Source organism: Chiroxiphia lanceolata, chromosome Z (assembly GCF_009829145.1).
Source record: "Chiroxiphia lanceolata isolate bChiLan1 chromosome Z, bChiLan1.pri, whole genome shotgun sequence".
NCBI classification, from domain to species: domain Eukaryota; kingdom Metazoa; phylum Chordata; class Aves; order Passeriformes; family Pipridae; genus Chiroxiphia; species Chiroxiphia lanceolata.
Window position 1 is genome coordinate 33,928,674 of NC_045671.1, and position 21,796 is coordinate 33,950,469.

The following is a 21,796-nucleotide window of genomic DNA, read 5'->3' on the forward strand; positions in this document are numbered from 1 at the left end:
ATTACTTCCCTCTCATTTGTTTTTCCTGCTTTATTGTTATTGTCAAAGTCAAGTTCCTCAATGTCTTTGCTGCGAAGATGATATACATGGAAAAATAAGTTACTTAAAGATGCATCTAGACCTACTTAGCTAGAGCTGCTTGTCACGCAGTTGCAGACTTTTGAAGGGAACATCTTAATGACTTCATTCAGCTCTTGAGAAACCATGAGTCAGTACTGGCATTAGCACCCTCTATTATATCTTCTGGAGAACGTTCCAGCTTGGTAGATGTCATGAACATTTTTCAAGTGTCTTTTTATGCAGTTAAGAGATATCACTGTAGGAGGCTGTAGCTATAATGGCTTAAGGATATAAAATGCATTGTTTAAAAGACAGGAGTCATGTCATTAATTAAGCAAAATGAAATAGTGAAGAAAAGTGAAACAGGCTTTGGAGTGCTGGATATGCTTGCGTTCCTGGAATTCTTTGTTTTTCTAGGTATATTGGGTCTTCCTACAAAGTCTCCTCTTATAGAGCAGTTTTAGTTCAAAAGGCAGATAATGAAGGGTACTAAGATGGAACTCATTTGGAAAATTTCTTTTTAGTAGTAAAATAAATATATTTAAAGTCTCCTGGTAGAAGAAGCTAAGTTAAAGCAACCTAATCCAGGCTTTGTGTGAAAAAGAAGGTAGTAGGATGTGGCTGGAATAAAGAAATATCCTCTGCCCAATAGAGCGAAGGAAGGTAATTGCTTTTTTCCCTAACCACCTACCAAAAGAGAAAGTACTGGTAACATACAAGGAAGGTGAAATTTGGAACATTCAAAATGGTTTAAATTAAAGTAATAGACAATGGAAAATAAGCAGCAGACCTACACTTAGTCAATACGGTTTTTGTTTTCCCTTTTGGTTGCAGTCAGCTTTAATGAAGAGAGATGTCAAATTGTTTGATGTAAGGTCAGGGCCTCGTGCTTTTGAAATCTGATTTCTGGGTTTTAGTGTACAGAAAAACCTATCCATTCATTGTTATGTAACAATTTTGGTAGTTGTGCTCTATCAAATGCCATTAAAATTTGATTTTTTCTAAGAAATAGAAGAATGTATACAATAGCTCACCAACAGTAATCTGCTGTTACAGTGTTCATGTATTATACTGTCAACAATGCAAAAGTATTCCATGTGGAAATCATCAATGAAGAATCAAAAAGCTCCATTATGTTCTCAAGTGGTTTGCTATTGTCACCAGTATTACAGGGTAATAAGTAGATTTGGCTTAGGTCAATTTTAATTCTGAACAATAGAATCTGTTTTAAAATACAGCTTCTTATGATGACCTAATATCATGAACAGTTCCTGAAAAGAAATGAAAGAAAATAATGTCTTGCAGATTTGGGCATTTTGTGGTTGTTGGGGTTTTTTTTGTTGTTGTTGTTTTTGTTTTTAAGTTTGGTTGGTTTGTTTTGGTTTTGTTTGTTTTATTATGTTTCTCTGGGTTAGAGTTAGCTTTCTCCATAGCAGCCATCACCGTGCTGTGTATGTGCAGCCAGAACAGCGTTGATAACACACCAGTGTCTTGGCTGCTGCTGAGCAGTGCTGTCCTCCAGCCCATCGCCATCCCTCTTAAGGCCAGTAAGGTAGAGGTGGTCGAGATTTCAAGAGGGCACATAGCCAGGACAGCTTACCCAAACTGACCAAAGGGATAGATCTTTCATACCATACGACGTCTGCTCGGGAATAAAAGCTAAGAGGAAGGAGCCTAGAGTGCATTCATTATTAAGGTATTTATCTTCCAAAGCAACGGCTACACAGACTGAAGCCCTTCTTCACAGGAAGTGACTGCACATTGCCTGCAGTACAATGCTTTCTTTTCCTTTGCTTTCTTGCATAGCCTTTGCTTTTCTTTAATAAACTGCTTTTATCTTGACCCGGCAGGCGGGGGTTCCTGTCAGCATTTTTAATGCAGGTGGGCTATGGTACACATGTTCCGAACTTCGGCTATAAATTTTTTCTGAAAGCTATTTAACTTTTTTTTTTTAATGAACTAGTAGTTTACATTATTCTTAGTGATTCACCGTGCATGGTTTTATTGTTTTAAAATTCTGGAAAGCTGCCAACTTTCTGAATTCAAAATTCAGAGGAGGTAGAAAAATGCTTTAAAAATGCATATTTGATGGAGCAAAAGGCTATCCTGGCGTTCTGAAGGGACCAAGGTCACATCTGCATCCTCAGAAAAGTATGTTGACTGCAGACATTGTTTCCTGATACAGAAAAACAGTCTGTCTCTGGATTTGTCCTTCAAATCAGATTGGAGCTCTGTTGTATTCAGAGATGTAACAAAACAGTTGAGATGACCTAAAAGTTAAAAATTATTTGTGTTTTACTGTTGCCTCTCATACAAGATTTATCTTGTATGATTTATTTATGTTTCCCTGACCACTTACATATAATGAGTGGATAACTGCTGTGTCTGGTTGTGCATTTTGCTTTATCCTGAACCCACTGGCAATAATTTAGGGTAGTAGCACTGTAATGTCATTTCAAGATGTGTGTCTTACAGTGCTGTTCTGGCAATTCCTAAGTTAGTGTTGACAATAAATCTCATCTACAAACCTCATTTTTCCTACTGCTATTAGCATTATCAGATGCACCTTTTTTAGGCTGCACATTTTGGTGTTTCATGATTAGTCACTGTTCACTATCGAGCTTTGCTAATTTCTTTCATCATCCAGTTTGGTGCAGTTATAGTAGTTTCAGGACACTCAAAATCTGTCCAAAAAGGCTCGCTTTTTTTCCTCTGTGGTAAACCATTTTCATTTTGGACTTGATGTGTTGCATGTGCTGACTTTAGGAAGGTTCCACTGCCTTCAGTGTCATAGCAGCATTTAAGTGATGACTGAAGACATATTCTTCTGATTAGGAAAGGCAATTAATTTTTAAAATGTGACAAAGGTATTGAAATAAGCAGCTGCTATAACCCTATATGTCTTTACAAGGGCTATTCACTTTCAAGGTCCTCGCATGGTTTTCTGCTTCTTGTGTGCCGTCATCTTGGAAAGCTGAAATGAAGCAATAACCTTAGCTTTCCTAGTCTTTGTACACAGATTATAAAAGACTGTAACTTTAGTAAAATATTTATAGTTTGGAAGGAAGTACAGTAGGTAGGTGCTGAAGGCTTGTACCTGTGCTTGGAAGACTGGACAGATGATGTGTGACAAGTGGTTCAGATTTTTCTGTGGATATTGCTTGGAGCTCAGTGCTACAGCCTAGTGCTGCTACCAATGACTCAAATCAGGCTTGAACAGTGATCCTTGGATTTTATTTAATTTAAAAACAAAGAATGAGACCAATACTTTTTCAAATAGAGATATTCTGTTTTAATCTTGTTTCCTGAAGTTCTGAGAAAATATACTCTCTTGACAGTGTAGCAGTCTTAGCAAAGCTGGTAACGGGAGTTGGTAAAACCAGGAGGTTAAATTGTCTGTTATCTACAGCTGCACTTATTTTGAACATAGCAGTTTTGCATACTTCCTTTCTGCATTAGAGATAAAAATGTTATTTCTTGTGTTTCAGGAGCATTCCCCATCCATTAATCACTGTCCTTGAAAACAGATCTGACTGCTGGCCAATTCTACTACAGCAGATAACATTATTTTTCCATCAGTGTCCAGAGAGGTAAATGAATGAATAATTAAAAAGTAGCAAATGTAGATAACTGAATCATATAATTGTAACTGTTTTTTTGAAGGCAGCTGCAATGAGCTGTAAGAATTCTGTCTTTTGTGAAAGATAATTTAAAATTTAATTACACCATTTCAATGTTTAAAATAATTGCGTAAATAATTAATTACTAGCATAATCCATCAAAAATAATTTTTATAGCTTTTTATTAACTGTAGATAAAGTTTTTATGGATATAGAATAATTGGTGCAAAACTGATAGCGCCTTTACTTTTTTTAAAGTAAGCAATTTTGCTTATTAGTTTTGTCAATTTTGACTACTAAGTCAAAAAAAATTAATACAATGCAGCTGTGACTCATCTATACAAAGTGATGGGATGATGACGGAAAAGTGCAGATGATTATGTCTCATGGTAAAAGAAGAGGTCTTGAAAAACAATGTGTGCTTCTTAATTAAAAAAATTAGAAAAAATCACACCACAGTCTTATTATAAAACATCGGTAGCAATGAACAAATACCCAAATGCCAACTATTTCAACATTTCTTCATGCTTAACTTGAAGTAACTTGCCCAATAGAGCTTCAGGATAAAATAACAAATGCTGTAGCAGCCTTAAAGCTAAATGTTTTCAGTGGTTTTACACCTGTATCTGTGCTTTTCAGATAAAAGTATCCCTCTTCTGTTTTCTGAAAGACTAATAACAGAGTAATAGTGTAGAGAGACTGGCTTCCATATTCTGTTGCTATAAGTAAAGAAATAAATTTATTAATTTCTTAAATTTCTAGTGGGCCTAGACTACTTGATCAACAGTAAGACTTTCGAGCAAAAACTACGCAGTCAATTTAATTGATCAGAGTATTTTTGAACTGCACTTAGCACACTTGTTCTTTCACTCCACTACTAAATGGATGGGACTCATGAAGAGTCTCATCAGATGTATGAATGATGGAATGAAGTGTGGATTTTTTTGCTAGTGGCTTCTTTTGAATTAAAAGGAGTTGTTTTTACTGAAAAGGAAAATATTTTAAATTTCCTTTGTTGCTCTTTGTTCAAGGTTTCTGTGGATAAAGTGTTAGACTGAGAATATATCATTTAGGTTGAGAAAGACCCTTAAGAACATTAACTCCAACCATTAACCTAATGCTATCCAGTCCACCACTAAACAGTGTCCCTAAGCATGACAGAAACAAGCTCCACATATGTTGATGTAGAGCAGTTACTGAGTTCTTCCTACAGCTTTGCATCAAGACTGAATGTTGTTTAAAACAGACTTTTGCTTCCTTGTTGGTTTGCAGGAAGACTCTGCAGAGGGATCTGGACAGGCTGGATCCATGAGCCAAGACCAATTATATGAGGTTCAACAAGGCCAAGTGCCAGGTCTTGTCTTTGGATCGCAACAACCCCAGGCAAAGCTACAGGCTGGGGGCAGAGTGATTGGAAAGTTGCCCAGAGGAAAAGGACCTTGGGGTCCTGGTTGACAGTGGCTGAGCATGAGCCAGCAGTGTGCCCAGGTGGCCAAGAAGGCCAATGGCATCCTGGCTTGTATCAGCAGTAGTTTGACCAGCAGGACCAGGGAAGGGATCATTCCCCTTTACTTGGCACTGCTGAAGCTGCATCTCGAATCCCTTGTTCAGTTTTTGGGCCCTTTATCATTACAAAAAAGACATTAAAGCTCTGGATCGTGTCCATAGAAGGGCAGTGAAGCTGGTGAAGGGTATTGAGCCCAAGTCCTGTGAGGAGTGACTGAGGGAGCTGGGATTGTTTAGCCTGGAGAAGAGGAGAGGGAGGACCTTTCACACTCTACAACTGCCTGAAAGGAAATTGTAGCCAGGTAGGTCAGTCTCTTCCCCCAAGTAACAAGTAACAGTCAGTCAGTCAGTCAGTCATTGCTAGGCTTCGCGAACGAAAATTTGGGAAGGCACTATCCACATTTGCTGCAGGCACGCTGGTGGCTTATGAGGCCAATACGTGATAGACATATCCGATTGCAAAAGGCGCAGCAGAAAGACTCCTTAGATGGTGTATTTTGCAAGATACGGTTCTTTCTGCGTTGCCTTTTTTCCTCGAGAGTGATCCTGCGTGAGTTCTCAAAGGAGACAGCTGCGTTATAGATGGTGTGTCTCCAGGCCTCCCGATTGGAGGCCAGAGTAGACCAGTTATGGTGAGAGTAAACAACCTCATGTTGTGCCAAGGGAGGTTTAGATTGGCTCTTAGGAAAAATTTCATCATGGAAAGGGTTGTCAAGAATCAGAACAGGCTGCCCAAGGAAGTAGTAGAGTCACTATCAAAAGACATGTAGACATGACACTTGGGGGCATGGTTTAGTGCTGGGCTTGGGAGTGCTGTGTTAGTGGTTGGACTTGAGCTTAAATGATTCTTTGATTCTAGATTTGTTAATGTATTGACCATGAGCTTTATTTGATTGTTTTAAAAATGGCAATGACAGCTTGTATTCCTAGTATTGTCAAGCCAAAAGATTTGTTCTGTGACAAAAAAATTACATGAAACGGGAACAACTAAGGTGACTTCGCAGTAAAAAATTTAAGATCATTGTGCAAAAACTGATAAGTAATGGATGACATCTTTTTAATGAATATATGTTTTATGTGTTTTAAAAAGATATTTCTGAATAGTCTTGTCCAAATGCTACTTCAGAATGGCACATTAGTCTTATCAAAACATTCAACAAGGAAAGACACTTTCTTGAATCTTGATGGAGGAAAAAGTAAAATTTAGAGTGTGATAACCTGCAAATACCTGTTGAGTAGTATTCATGCTTAAATATCGTGTCTTTTCAATATTGCACTTCATGGTATGATTCCTGTATAAGGTCTTATAACAATACTGTGTCCAAATAAGACCAAATTTTTTGTGAGATTTAGTAATTCTGTTCTTAACACCTTTGTTTTAATTGCATCCTGTAAATTTTTGCAGGTAATGTCACATTGCTTGGGTTTTCCTTGTTACTTGTTAAACTTTCAGTAGAAAGCAGTAATGCAAACTTATTTCTTGAACTGCAGGGCAGAGAGTTCATGTGTTGGCATAATGGCTCCATTTCTAAGATACCTATATTGTGAACCATCTCAGTTACGGGAATATGCTGAACTGCGAGTGGGTTTACTCAAGATCTTACTTCAGCCTCGTGGGCTAAAGCATGAAGACACACCTTCCATGCTGGAGTGTGAGATTCTTCAGCTTCTGTGTGATTTGATTCCACACCTTCAGGTACAGTTGTTGCCTGATCCCGCCTTTTACAAATATATGATATCAGAGCAATGATAGTAGCATTATTATCTTCCAAGTGTGACCTGATTTGTTGATAGTACAAAAGGCTAACAAACTGTCTCTTTCTGGTAGAAGGTAAAACTTTAATTGTTCAAATCTGATACACCTGATAGGATGGAAATTGAAAAACATGTTTATCATACTTATTTACAACTAATTGCCTCAGTAAACATACAGTAAACTTAGAAAGACAGTAATGAGAAAATGTTGTTAAATGGTAGGTTAATTGTCAGAAGCATACGATTTTTAACTTAAAGTGGATAATATTAAAATGAAACAAACTGTATGACAAGTATGATTTAAGTACTGCTAGATATTCTTTTCTCACTCTTTGTGAGACAGGGATTACTGGATCTGAAGATAAAATTTAATTTGGAATATGCTGAAACTTATAAATGTGTTTTTAAGTTGCACAGCAATACATGCTAGGAGCTAGGAATTTTAATCTTTATGTCCACTTTGGTTATGGACCTAGGATGTCAGTTAAGCTTAATAGCTCAGCTTTGCTTTAATGTGACATCAATTATGCTTTTTAGTACCTATGTACCTTTTCCTTCCTCTTATGATATTAGGACGGCATCTTTAGTTTCAGATGTATTCAGTCAAACATGAGGTGCTATGGCCTTATTGGCATGGAGAGAGTGTTTGTTAATATAAATAATGTAAAGATAAGTTGGCTTGTTTAGAGGATATTTGGTATCATCTTTCTTGTGAGGCATTTTACTAGTAAAGTCTTCTTTGTACTCATAGCTACTTTTCTCAGTCCTTTGGTAAAACTATAACTTGTGTCATACATGTTTGTCTTGGCTCAGGTCAATTCTTTGTGATGACAGGTATGTGCTGACCTTTTCTAGTCATAGGGACATTTCTGATTTTGTCTTGATTCTACCTGAGCTTCAGTATAACATTGTGCCTTGAATGTATGACTTGGTAACATTTAGCCATAAAATGGCATTGAAGAAGACTTACAAAAAATCAGTTATGAGACTTTCTTTCCTCCATGCACATTGGCACTTTTTTTTTTAAACTAGAAATCAGTTGCATATTTTTCAACTCATATTAATGCTTGAACACTTTTTGTCTTGCCTGAGATACAACTTTCACAACGGAAAGGAAAGTATTCCTTCAAGAAGCCTGTTTGATGGACTGTTTTATAATCTGTCAGTTCCTTCCCCTTCTTTCTCTGAACTTCAGGTTCTTCTTCTCTTTCCTTTTAGCTTAGCCTAATTTAATCCTTTATGTGTAGCATAAATGTTGAAACACTTTGTCATTTTGTCTGACAGTATAAACCAAGCTGTCAAAAGTACATCTCTTCACCTGCAGACTTTTCTGCTGATAAATTCAGTGGCCATGAGGCTTCAGATTAGAACAGATTATTTATAGAACAAAAAGGGAATAAAAATCAAGATGTTATGCTTAATGCTGTCTCCAGAGTTTGGATTGGAGCAGTTTGTCTGGAACTAGAATTTTCAAGAACTATCATCCAACACATGGGGACTTAGAGGCAACCTGCTTCTTGAAACATCTTTAGTTGGCTTTCAAGTATGGAGATACTTAATGCTTTTGGGTATTGCACTTCAGCTTTTAATTTTTGTAGTAAGTAGCTTGCATGGTGCTTTATAAGCAGGTAAAACCTGCCTTTCTCTTTTGAAACATGTTAAAATCTTGGTTACATTATAGAGGAAATATCCTAGAGCCAGATGTTTCTGTTATATTTATTATATTATTATTCTGTTATAAGAATATTTACCTGCTCTGTGAAATCGCCAAACACTTTATTTTTATGTTGTTGCAAGAATCTTGAGGACTGAATGAATTGCTATTGTTTTTGAGTAAAAAGGGATTTTTCTCATCAGCTACCATGAAATCTTTGTATTCTTTCATGTTTCTCATTTTACTTAAAAATATTAAATAGCAGTACATAAATATTTTTTTTTTTAGGGAATTGGATGAGGGATTCCATGGTTTAGTCCATGAAAACGTAGCAGATGGAAACATAGCAGAGCTAAAAGAATTAATTTTAAATTCTGTGTATATATAAAGGGGAACTAAATCATCATATGTTTTGGCTTTGTTTTGTTTTAACCACCTCTCTACAGCTTAAAGACTTACTGCAAGTTACAGAAACCTTGTTTTATCTGCAAGAGCTATTCCTCAGCCTACTACGCTATCCTGTGTTTTGGAAAGTTCAGTTATCTGAGTTTTGTGTGCAACTGTTATGCTTCTGTGAAGTGTGTTTAGATGTGACAGGAGAATGCTCATCTTTGATCTCCTTAATAGAGGACAACTTTGAACTCTTAAAAGAGGTAAGAGTATATGGGGAAAAAAATAAAATAGTTTTATTAAATCTAAAGAATCTCATGTTTCAGACAGTACAGACATTCATACATGGCATTCATCTGCAGGCAATCAGTGTTGTTTCAAAAGCTTCTAATTTTACTTCTTGATTGAAGATCTTCAGAAGGTGAAAACTTAATTGGTTCTGTATATATCAGTTAATCTTTTAGTTTAGGAATTGGTTTAAACTGAGCTAAAATGATTTGAACAAAGTAACAAATTAAAATGTTGTAATTATTTAGTTAAAATACTGTTTTCGTGCTGTTCATATTCTTCATTGATTGCTCTGTCACTGCATGTGCACTCAGTGGAATTCATGAAGATACTCCTTTCACTGTTCTGGTAGTTGCCTGTTTGTACTGTTTAATGACACTGAAACAGTGCCTTTTTTTTTTTCCTCATAGGTATTTCCAGTCAACCAGTGTATAATTGGGCTAGCGCTTCTACTGCTGCAAACACCAGAAAGTCAGCAAAAGCCTGTCTTGAGTCTAGGTAAAGCTCTTCTTGTGAAAGAGGAATCCACACTCTTAAGACTGTATCTTTGCTTCTTCATGTTTATGAAAATAAACACCGCATCCTCCTGGAGTTGGACTGGATGGTGAAATGTTTTTTTTTTTTTTAATAAGTAGAATTTTTCCTGAATTTAAAAAGTAATGGCAATAAAGATAATTTTTCCTACAACAGTGACTTTTCCCGTGGATATGACTGTTTTTTAAGGTCCTCCCTGTCTTTGAGCTTATATGTTTAATTTTTGAATCAACAACAGGATATTCTCAGCTGAGGTTGAGAATGCATCCTGAATGGTTTCTTTTGACAGGTATTGAGAGCAGGCCTCACAGTCATGGCAATGTTTGTCTGTGCTTTTGACTTAGCAGTTTTGATTAATGCAGTTATTCCAATAAAAGCAAAGGTCTACTACATTCTGTTTCTTGCTGCCATCAAGTACTTTGCTATAAACAACAGAAGTGTATGGGTCTCTTAATAAAATTGGAGTTTCACCAAAAAATCTTTTGCCCTTCAACTCTAGTATACACATACTGTAAATCTGGGACTGTTACTTTGCTTGACTGGAGTGTTTCCTAAAGATGTCTGTATCATGTCTAAAAGTACAAATTATGTTAATTCTTTTTTTCCTACATGACTTTTTTTTACCCTCACCTTGTCTTCAATAGCCTACAAGCTCCTTTCATGTTCAGAAACCAAGAACATCTCAACCACAGCCCTGACTTTGGTGATGCCTGTGCTACAGATCTTATCTTCTACAACAGTTGGAGACTGCCTTTTAGGGGATGATTCTGGAACTACCAGGCAGCAGCTGGCTGTAAATCTTTTGGGAATATTACAGGAGGAAGGTCTGAAGGATAAACAGGAAATGGTAAAGTGATAAGGGGGTTTTTTTCCTTCTTTTGGGGCAGGTAGGGGAGGCATTTAACAATTTTGCTGGATTATCCTTTGGCTTGGAAAGACTCTGCATGTGTGAGCTTCTTTGGGTAATACATTCTATGGAAACACTTGGAAGTATGTATAGTCCATAAAACTAGACTACTAGGGAAGTGGAAATGTATTTGTAAACTAAATATTGTTTTACTTAGCAAATAGGATTTTTTTACTTTAAGAGACTGTATAGATTGAAGAATTCACCTACCTTATAAAGCAAGTAACAGGACTTACAGAAAACAAGATTATGTGTATTTGCTTTGTTTCTCTCAGACTTGCTTATTTTCCTTGTCTCTGTCCTTTTCCTTAGGGCTATGTGTGACTGTTAACTACCATTCTTTCTCCTTTGGCTGAAGAGAGTTACAGAGTATCTAAGTGTCACTTAGCATACTTTAGCTCATTAACCTGATTCATTCTATACTGTTGGTTTTTTTGTTTTGTTTTCTTTTTGGTGTGTTTTTGGGCCGTTGGTTGTTTTTTTTTTTTTTGGTTGGGGTTTTGGGGTTTTTTTTGTTGATTACTTATGTCCCATTTCTCTGCCATCCACCACAGCAAGTCTCTTTGATCAAGATATGCTTAGAAGTGGGGAAACTAAACTCCCTTTCTGCTTTACACTCCTGTTATTTTGCGTAGGGAGAGCGATGATATGACCAGTTGGAGACAGAAACAGAATGCCAGTTCTGAGTTCTGCCATGTCTCCTTGTCCTGGAATACCTCACCAACTTCATCTTCTATTTCCAAAATTTGAAAAGGCAAGCCCATTCGTACTCCTAATGAAAGATAACTGTTTTAAAGTTCACTAAAGCTTACACTTCTTATTCTGCTCTGAAAGAATAGGTATGGGATGGCTTTAAGTAGAGCTCACTTCTTTTAATGGGACTTACTGGGTGACAGCCTGTACAGATGCCACTGGAGGCTTTTTTTAGTGAGGGGTTTTTGAAGCACTTTGGTCCTCTATGCCCTGTGTCACTGGCACACCTGTTTAGTTTTCTGTTGTGTTTTAGAAGATATTTTAATGTCTTACATGACTACTGGGTTACTGTAGGACAATGTACTGTAGTACATTGTATTACACTGGCTTTCTGTAACAAAACTTTGTACTAATTTTGGTATTCTCTTTCTTCAGAAAAGCATGTGAAAGCTTTTCTGTTAAGAGTTTAAATCACTTTTGATGACTAACTTTTTCTGTTAGCCGTGTTAAACTGAAAACACTTGTCTTTGGTGGGAATTCTCAAACAGTCTCTTCACTTCTGTCTCACTGATCCTTGCAGAGTTCATAGCAAGTAGCATGGCAGATCTTTGGTAATACATGGTTAGCAATTAGAATGGGGAGACAGACACTTACTTTGCTGGTCATTGTAATAAGTATGCCCATAACGTTTGGTTCTCAACTAAAAGATAAAAAAATATAGACTTTCTTTTCAATGTTCCCATGAGTTCAGTCAATTTTTATTGTAGGATCAGATCAATGCTAAGAGAATAAAATCTTGATTGTATTATTCTTAGACCTTCCTCACACTGGAAATGGCCACAAAAAGAGGTAGGAAAAACCAAATGTTATGTACACAGTGAACAAGCTTTGAATAAAAGTATTTAAGAGCAAAGATTATTAAGTTATGGTATATTTTCATAGAATCACAGAACAGCCCAGACTGGAAGATCATCTCATCCAGCCTTTCATAGGAATGGGAGCCTAGATGAGATTATCTAGTACCCTGTCCAATCACATCTTTAAAACCTCCAGTGATGGGGACTCCACCATGTCCCTGGAGAGGTTGTTCCAGTGAATGATTGTTTTCACTGTCAAAAATGTCTTTCTTGTAATGTAAAGCTATCCCTGCCCCTCTCCCAGGCAACTTGTGTCTGTTGCCCTTTGCCCTGTCATGTGATTCTTTATGAAGAGAGAGCTTCTGTCCTCCCCTTCACGTACTGGAAAGCAGTGGTGCATCCCCCTTAGTCTTCACTTCCGCAGTGTGAAAAGACCTAACTCATGGCACTCCTTTAGACGTTCTCCAGTCTGTCTTCATCTGTTTTGGAACTGTGGGGACCAGAACTGGACACACTACTCCATGTGCAGTCTGACAAGTGCTGATAAAGTAGGATGATCGCATCTCTGTCTGCTGGACATGGATGCAGCTCAAGATCCTGTTTACCTTCTTAGCTGCAGCGATGTGCTGCTGGCCCATGTTCAGTGTGTTGTCCATTGAGACACCTATGTCTTCCACGTGTTTCTGCTTAACTGCTCATGTATCTGAATAACCCTTTCTTCTTCTTGACATTTCTGGCCAATTTCAGTTCTAACTGAGCTCTGACTTTTCTATCTGCATGCCCTAGAATCCTGGAGAGGATCTCGTAGTCCTCAATGGGTATTTGGCCACTTTTCTGTAGAGGGCATGCTGCTGCTTTGCTTTTAACCGCACACACAAGTTACATGTTTTTTAATGGCTTTTGGTTCTGGTGGGGTTTGGGGGGTTTTTTTGCATTGATGGTAGAGGAGAATTGTTCTACCTGTAGTCCCATGATTTTGAAAGTTAGAATGGGGCTGACCTTCAGTTATGTTTTACCATTGAGGGATTTATATATATGTATATCTTTGTGTTGATGGACTGAAATTTTCTACCTAACCCACTTGAATGGAATGCAGTATTAAAGTAAAATTATAATCACAGCCTGTTTTTATGCAGATGAAATAAAGGGAGAAGGGAGTGAGTACTATTATGTTGAAGCAAAACCTTTGGGGATGGAATAGGGAATGGGAAATACCAATATAATATTTCAGGCTCTACCAATTTTAGCAGGTTTTTTGAGGCATTTAAAATAAACAACAACAACAACAACGAAAACAAACAAACCCAAAACAACAACAGAACCCCTTTAATAATCTGATCTTGATTTCAGGACCTTCTTCTAGAGGCAGGTAACTAAACAGTACATGTTATGGATTCTGAAGCTCTTCTTAGGGCACTGTATGTCCTTGGATAAAGTTTAATTACCTTTTTCAATAAATGGCAATTTCACATCTGTATTCAGAGGAGGTTTTTGGCTGCAAGTGATCTTGCCAACCAGAAGAGAGAGCATTATAGACTGCTGAATTTTTAACATACACTTATAGTAAAGTGTAAATAATGGAATAAGCTAATTTTAATGTTATTTTTAGAAGCTAATCCAAAATACAGTGGCATTCTACCTTCTATTAGGCAAAATAAGTTTACATTACAGTGTGATTAAAATGAAATTCTGCATTTAGAACAGCTTTTGCCACTCAAAATCTCTTTTCTCTGCCCTTTAGAATCTGAATTCCGTTTTTGGTGTTCATTTGGAGACCTCTTTTCAAGTACTTTCTTGACCTGATCTTTATATAAATGTTCTTCACCTAATCACTGCCCGCTAACTACTGTCTTGATAGTGGAGAGGTAATTTCTGAAAACATTGTACTTTCTAAGGAAGCAGAGAATTAATAGTAAAGAAATGGCTTGTCTTGGATTAAACTTTTCTCTTTTAATGAATCACTTTAAACTTTATTTGCAAGAACTTTAGAATGTATATACTCTTACATATATCTTCTGTGACTGCAACTGTAGCTCATTTTGTTCTGAGAAACAAATCCGTTAAACAGAAAATGTAAAAACAGGTTAACCTAAACTGTGATATCAAGTACTATTAAAAGTTAAGACAGTTTTCTAAAAATAATGTAGATGATAGTTAAACTTATGATTCTCCTGTCATTGTCAGGAACTTAAGCTTTTAATATACTCTAATTTTATTATGTCAGTTTTAGTGAGGAAGTAGCACTCCAGTCGCCAGCAGGAACAGGAGTGATGGATGTTAGATAAAGTGGGAACTCCTGAGTATGAAATTATCAACCCATTTGTAATGGTTTTGAGTCTTAGGTCTTCCTTCCTGATAACCAAAGAAGTATTCCACTCTATCTCTTTATGTAAACAGAGGTATAAATATGAGGGGAGGAGACACTGAGGTCCTCTTCCCTTCCGGTGAGCTTGGGAGACAGCAGGTCCCTGTGGCTGGTCTTGCTCATCTGGGAGTTGAGGCCTGCTTAAGCTTGTTGTTTGCCACGCGGGAGGTGGAGGGCGCTGGTGGTGTCTGGCGCGATCCCGCATTTTTTCAAGGGAAGTACTGAGATTTCATTTTGCTAGTTCTTTATTTTGCTCCAGGTTTTTGTTTGTGCATATCTGTTTTGGTTTTGTCCCTTTTTGTCTCTTTTCCCTCTTTCCCTTCCCCTTTCCCTTTTTTTGGGGTTGTACATAGTATTCTCACTGTATATAACTGTGATATATGTAAAAATATATATGTATTTATTTCGGTATAATTCAGTTGGTTTTGGTTTCTTTCAGTTTCTATAGCTTTTTTCCTTTGCCCAAAGGGGAAGGGAGGGAAAAGGCTTTCACTGGGTCTCGGAGACTTGGTGGGAAGCCAGCTCAAAACTTACACACCATTGAAACATCCATAGTGCAAGAATTCATAGAAAGGATTTCAAAGAAATATATTACAGTTTGTTATTTGCATTTATTGCATTGGGACCATAAAAAATGATTTGGATGACAACTGGGATGTTATTTTTGGTTTTTTGTGGTACCTTATTTGTTTGATTGAGACTTTTATTTGCTTCACTTGTTCTCAGGTGTCCTGCAAACTCCTTTTCCCTATAACCAGCTCTTACAGTTCATTGTACACAACCTGGAAGATCATAGAGCTCCTGAAAGAGAAGTCCGCAGTTACTAAATGGTTATCTTCAGTGAAATCACTGCTATCTGTTAGCACTCGAGTCCCTGCCCATGTTTTTCTTTTGTTGGCTTATCTACTGATCCAAGAAAATGGAGACACTCTTCGTGATGTGCTTCAGACTACTACAGAAATAGCCAAGGCTGATTGTTCTCAGGTAAAGACTTACTGTTAGTGCAATTTTTTTCAGGAATTGGACTGCATTTAGCAGCCCAAGAAGGGCAAGGCTGCCACAGCTTCATGACCCTAGGCCCAACAAGTGGCAAGGATATACCTGCATTCCTGGTGGATAAAGTAAGGATCCCTCCAGCAGTGGTGCATGGTCAGTATGTAGAGTAACCTCTGGATCCGAGTCTCACCAGTTGCAGGCATCTGGACATAAGAGCTTTTAAGGCTGCAGCTGGGCTGCCGTTCCTGATGCAGACTGCCCCTCATCCTGCACAGAGGTGCACACACATGTACCCTCAGCTGTCTGGAATTCACTTTTTGTGTGTCAGTTACAACAAAATATGTATTATGTCTGTGTTTTGGAGTATTTTTTAGTTATTTAGACTTAGGAAAAAGACTGGCGTATTTGTTGATATTTTCTAGTAAGTATGAAAATACAGCATAAGGAAGCTGAAAAGAGGCTACCAAACCATTTCCGAATTCTGGTGACCTCATGAATTATTCTGTGTTCTTTTGTGGTTACTGGAAGACTACCAAGTCCCTTGTGACATCTTTATTCTTGCTTCTTAAAAATATGTGCCTAGTGTTTCTCTGCCTCAGTACTGAATTCAGGCCAGAATTATGCAGGATGCTTAAACTTTTTTGCATAACATGGAAAGATAAAGGGAGTTATCTGGAAACAGTGATGTAATGCAGGAGGCATTATACAGAAACAATCATATCTCATTTGTAAAATAGAGAAGAGAGAAGTATCGATTCAAATTTAATTTATACCATAAAGACAGGCTCCATTTGCTTTCTTTTCAAAGAGCTGGCATGCTCTGCAGCACAAGACTTAAAAGAAGTTACAATTTTGACTACTATTTAAGAAGAAATTGGAAAGCTGGTAGCATAAAAATAAGCAACCTCAGTGTGTTTAATAAGCAGTCATATTAGGAGTAGAATGCTTTTGCTGGAAAATGACACTTTTTATTTCTTACATGCCATTTAGAGCTCTGGCTTAGCAGAAGGGTGTGGAGCTAATCAATGACAAAGGGAAGAATGTAAAACTTAAAAGTAATGAAAAATGTGATCTGACTGTGCAATGTGATCCTAAGCCAGCAGTCAAAAATTAGTCTTTCGGTTGTATTATTTCTTGTAACTCCAAGGAACAGGGAAAACACACAGCTTAAGGTAGCTTAAAAATGCTTTGTTGACCTACATTTTTTTTTTTTGCAAAGTAGTTATTAAAACTTCATTTTCTCACTTTAAGTTGGAAGTACCTAATTGTGTTCAAATGGCAGAAGTAAGCAAAATGAACTGCACCTGTATGTAAAAGAAAAGCTGAGCTGATGTAGAACCACCTGGGTAGTTTCTTCTTGGAAGTATTTCTGTGACTCAACATTCAAAACTAATATGAGTAGTACACCCCAACTATGAGGAGTTTGACAGGTCCAGAGTTACAGGTCTTTGTAAATTAAATAACTGTTCTCTAGAGAAAGGGTAGATAAGACATACATCTACCCTATTGTGGGAAAATGTCCTTCAGTCCTGATCCTAACTGCAGCAAGTAAGGCAGTTTTCTTGTGAGTAGCTAGCTATGTAAAAACTACAAAGTTAACTCCAGGCTTTTTGGAGTGGATTTCCTGTTTTTGTCTGTGGACTCTCTAACTAGTTTTGTTACACTAGGACTTTGAGTTGTATGATGAATCAGTGACATATTACAGAAAGAGGAAAGAAATAATGCTTTGTTGATTAACTATTTGATATAGTTGTTCAAAATGCAATTTGTCAGTCATTCAAAAAAAAGTGGTAACTTGCTGAAAAAAAATTACTGAAGCAATATGGCACCTGAGCAGGATGGGCTGAAGTCTGACTGTAAGGAATGACTGTTGTGAATTTATTAGAGGAATCTAGAATATTTAAATGAACAGTTTTAGAGACAAATCAAAGTGCAAGTTAGGCAGAATTACAGAAGCTTTAGACAGATACAGGGACAATAATTTAACCTGAAGCTGTATTTAGCATTTCTGTGAATGGGTTTTTCTACTTTATTTAATAAAGCCAAAGCTTTTGTTCACTAGTACAGTAAAAAAGATTGGTGGACACATCCCATTGAGTGGTCTTCAGAACCGCTTCAGAACTAAGAAGCCCTTCAAGCTCATGAAAAAGTCCTCCCTCGCGCTGGGAAGAATGGCTCATGTCCAGAGGCAATGAGAAGATAAAGTTCAGACTTCATCATATTTTTTCCTAGTGATCAGCAGAAGTATGCATGAATTAGAAACCATTGTTTAAAATGCAGAACTCTAACCCTGATTTGTCGATACTGTCTTACTGGCTCACATTTTCTTTGCTAACAGGGTGTACAAGTGGAGAGCTTTTAGATTTTTTTATTTTTGCGGGCTTTAAAACATTTTTTTGCAAAATATGTAAGGTATTCAGGTCTCTTTTTCATAATGTCACATAAAGCAATCAGTGTAATTAGTGATACAGCCAATGTTCTGCTGAGTAATACTGGAAGATTTTGTGTGGGAAGAGTAATGCGCCTAATTAGGATGATGTTTCCCTTCTCAGTCCTTAGTTTAGTGCAACCAAGGACACCTGAATATTCTCCAGTTAGCAATATCCACCTCATTTCTGTGTTTTAAATTATGTCTTTTATTGCAAAATATTTTAATGCTTTAAAACTTGAACTTACTGTCTGTCTCATTTGAACTGGGCATCACCTGGCATCTGTCTTGACTCTGACAAGTTTTTTTAGTTCTGAGCCTGCTTAATTGCTCCACAGAGATTATTACAGTGTGGCATTGTGCTGGAAGTTTATTACATTGTTTCTTGTACATGCAATGCTCTCTCTCTTAGACAGGAAGAATTACCATGGACTTGTGATGTCTTTCTCTTGCAATAACAGTATAAGGGGAGAAAGCACTGAAGCTCCTGGGTCGAAGAAATAAGTGATTAATAAACTCTGTGGGCAATGTACAGGCAACTATCACTAGCATATTGATGGCAGAGTTATACTTCAGGAATTGCTTTATTTCGTTCTTTTTTTATTCAGTTCTACATAAATAAATGGTGCTTTATAAAAGATGATGAAAGTAAGTGGTCGGAATGTCCTTTAAGGTAAGAAAGTGTAAAGCTCATCACAACAAACTTGTTAGGTATTTTGAATCTTCAATTTCTTAGAGCACTTTCGGAAGTATGCAGTGGACGGTGTGAGCAGCATAGTAGTTAGAAGGCTGTTCTGAAGAAGAGAAGAAGAAAGTCAGAAGATGGGTATGGGAAGAAGAGAACAAAAAGTGGCTGTTAAACCCAACCTTATTTTTCAACACTCATATCTATATTAACTTGAATCTGTTCTTTGGTGTTAACAGCACTTAGACACTCTTAAAGCCAGATGTTTGTAGCAGATGTAGCGGGTATATTCTGAATTCTTTTAAACTTTGAATCACGTCCAAATCAAAGTAACTTTGGGCTAGAAGGCATCAGCACTTAGCGTTACAGAAGTTAAATGTCCACAGGGCAAAATTAAGAAGTGTCCACTTTGCAGCTAAACTTTGAACTACCTGTACCACGGAGGAATAGATAGAAGTGCTGACATGTCATAGTGAAGGTCATAGTATGAAAAGAATTGTATGGTGGGGTTTTTGTATGTTTTTTTTAAGTGATTTAGATATTCACTAATTCTGCTGCTAGTGAAAATTGTGTTACTTTCTGAATCACAAAGTGACACAGTGGTTGTAGCTGTGAATATTGAATTGAAAAGCCACAAGTGATTACCATGCAAAATCTGAGTTGAAGAATTGTGTTTCAAAACAAAACAGGGTCAGAGCATCGAGAATGCTAACCTCGTTATTTTCATGTTTAGTACAGCTCTTCACAGAGTTCCCTAACAGTAGCTCCCATTTTCACAGTGAATGTTGGTTTTATAATGAATCTCTTGTCTCTGAAGTAAATTAATGAAGCATTTAAAAAACATTGCTAGATTTAAAAATTACTGCCGTAATTGATTTTGCAGACATTGTTCTGGTTATGATTTGTTTTCTTTTTTCTTTACCCTTTCCATTAAGAAAGGCTGTAGAGGGCTTCTCTGCATGTATCTCCTCCTTCTCCACTGAGTGAAAGTGTTTTTATGGTGCAAGATAAGTGATTATTTTGGATCTAGTTTTAGTGGAGGCATTTTGGAGTAATGGTCTGAAACACTGTGGAAGAAAGTCCAGAAATATTTGTTAAAGGCTGAGGATGAAGAGTAGAACATGGGCTCTTAGGCTATATTAAGTCAAATCACTCCGGAGACTGCTGTGACATATGCTATATTAAGTCAAATCACTCCGGAGACTGCTGTGACATATGCTTGATACAATCTTTATAATTGGATGAATTTTCTTGTGCAGAAATTGTTGTTTCACTCTGTGAAACCATTGCTGTGCTGCAAGGGGAAGAAATTAAATTATCTAACTAAGAGGTCACTAGTGAATAGTAGCATAAGATCTGTTATGGTTATTTGAGGATTATGAGTCTGTAGAAGACATGCATTCTTTTATGGTCTTTCAGTTGCTAGAATGAACTATTTTAGTGGTAAATGTCATCTTGGGAAATCCATCTGAATGTGCATTATTTTATGCTATTTGGGGTCTGGGAGTGCATTAAAAAAACAAAGAGGTAGAACAAGTTTTTATTTGGGTAGAAAACATGTTTAAGGATGCATTGAACTGGATTTGGCTTGCTCAGGTGGTACCTGATGCTATTTTGTTTGTTTGATTATGTAAACTTCAGAGAGCTGTAGGGAAGCAATCATATCATACTCAGGTCTTGTGGACAGACTCTTCATGACTGAAAATTATTGGTTAGGATCCTTCTAGAATACATGAAACTTTTGAAAACCTAGCTTGTGTATTCTAAGAAGTGCTTCTGATTTTCAAGAGAAATTTATTTTATAGCTTTTATAAACAGAAACTTAGCTACATTTGTGTACTTATCTGAAAAACCGATCCTTTCATTTGTCTGAATTGTCCAGTACTTTTGTCTTGCTTACTGGAACCAGGAATGCCGGAATACTAAGTGCTTTCAAACACCTTCTCATTTCACTGCCTTGTCTACTGGAGAACCCTCTTCCAAAATTCAGCCCAGAATTAATACCTGTTATCCTTTCTTAACTTGTGCTTTTGAAGAAGAACAATTGTCCTGTAGCATAAAAAAAGAAAATCAGATCACCAAATCACAGAGAATGCTTCTCAGGCTTATTTCTTGAATAATATCACTTTGTCTTGCATGTTTAATTTTATTTTAAAAAGGAGAGTTGTCGAGAAACTTCATCATTTTTGAGATGCAAATTAGTTTTAAAACCAAAAAACATAATGTTGAAAACCCTTCTTCAGGTTGCTAATGACAGACTTGACCTAACTACCACATACTCTGGTAGTGTGGGGAATGCAGAAGGCAGTGTTGACAGGCAGTGTGCCTCCCACTCCAAAGCACTTCCTGCCTACTGGGAGCTAATGAATTGTCATATCAGCTTCATGGAGCTGTTACACCCCTGATGAAGATTTAGTATAAATATAGTATTGAAATTAATTCCAGCATTGTTTATCCATTCCATGAGGGAGATGGAGAGGAGCAGCTTTGCTGTACCAGAACATTTTGGGGTTTTTCTTGATATTACAATTGAAATATACAGTTCAAAACAAGTAGACTTTAAATGACAATACCTTGTAACTGACCTCACAGTAGCACGGGCTTAGACTTCTGGGAATTTTGTATATCAAACTTAGTATCTGTTTAGTGGATGTTAGTATAGAGGTCATTGTAGAACTTTCATTTAATGTCTCTTTACTGTAGAATAAACTTCATAAAAAAATTAATGTGGACACAGGACTTAAAATGTGCTTCCCATCACAGCTGATGAAGGCTGAGCTTAAGTAGGCTGTCTTTAAGCAGGTTTGATTTCTTTTATATCTAAGGACTATGAATATGATTTAATTATAATTTATGTTGAATGTCATTTGGTCTGATTGCCATATGTGTCATCCAATGTAGCTACAATGTAGAAGAATGCAGGAAATAGCCTGTTGACTAGAGAACTAGCGTAAGATGAAATAGAGTTGCCCAAGACTGCCTCTGGCAAAAGGAAGAAGTACTGTGGGAGATCACGAGTAGATTTAATTTAAAATTAGATTTAATCACATAGCGGTAA

The 21,796-nt window shown here is 37.0% G+C and overlaps 1 protein-coding gene across 1 annotated transcript in view; it reads left to right on the plus strand.

Moving 5' to 3' along the window:
• FOCAD (focadhesin) overlaps nucleotides 1-21,796 on the plus strand; it is a 97,995-nt gene that overhangs the window by 14,181 nt on the left and 62,018 nt on the right. Inside the window, exons 6-11 of the mRNA XM_032675261.1 lie at nucleotides 3,549-3,650; nucleotides 6,678-6,882; nucleotides 9,042-9,248; nucleotides 9,684-9,771; nucleotides 10,452-10,654; nucleotides 15,356-15,613. Coding sequence (XP_032531152.1) covers nucleotides 3,549-3,650; nucleotides 6,678-6,882; nucleotides 9,042-9,248; nucleotides 9,684-9,771; nucleotides 10,452-10,654; nucleotides 15,356-15,613 — 1,063 coding nt within the window. The remainder of the gene's footprint in view (nucleotides 1-3,548; nucleotides 3,651-6,677; nucleotides 6,883-9,041; nucleotides 9,249-9,683; nucleotides 9,772-10,451; nucleotides 10,655-15,355; nucleotides 15,614-21,796) is intronic.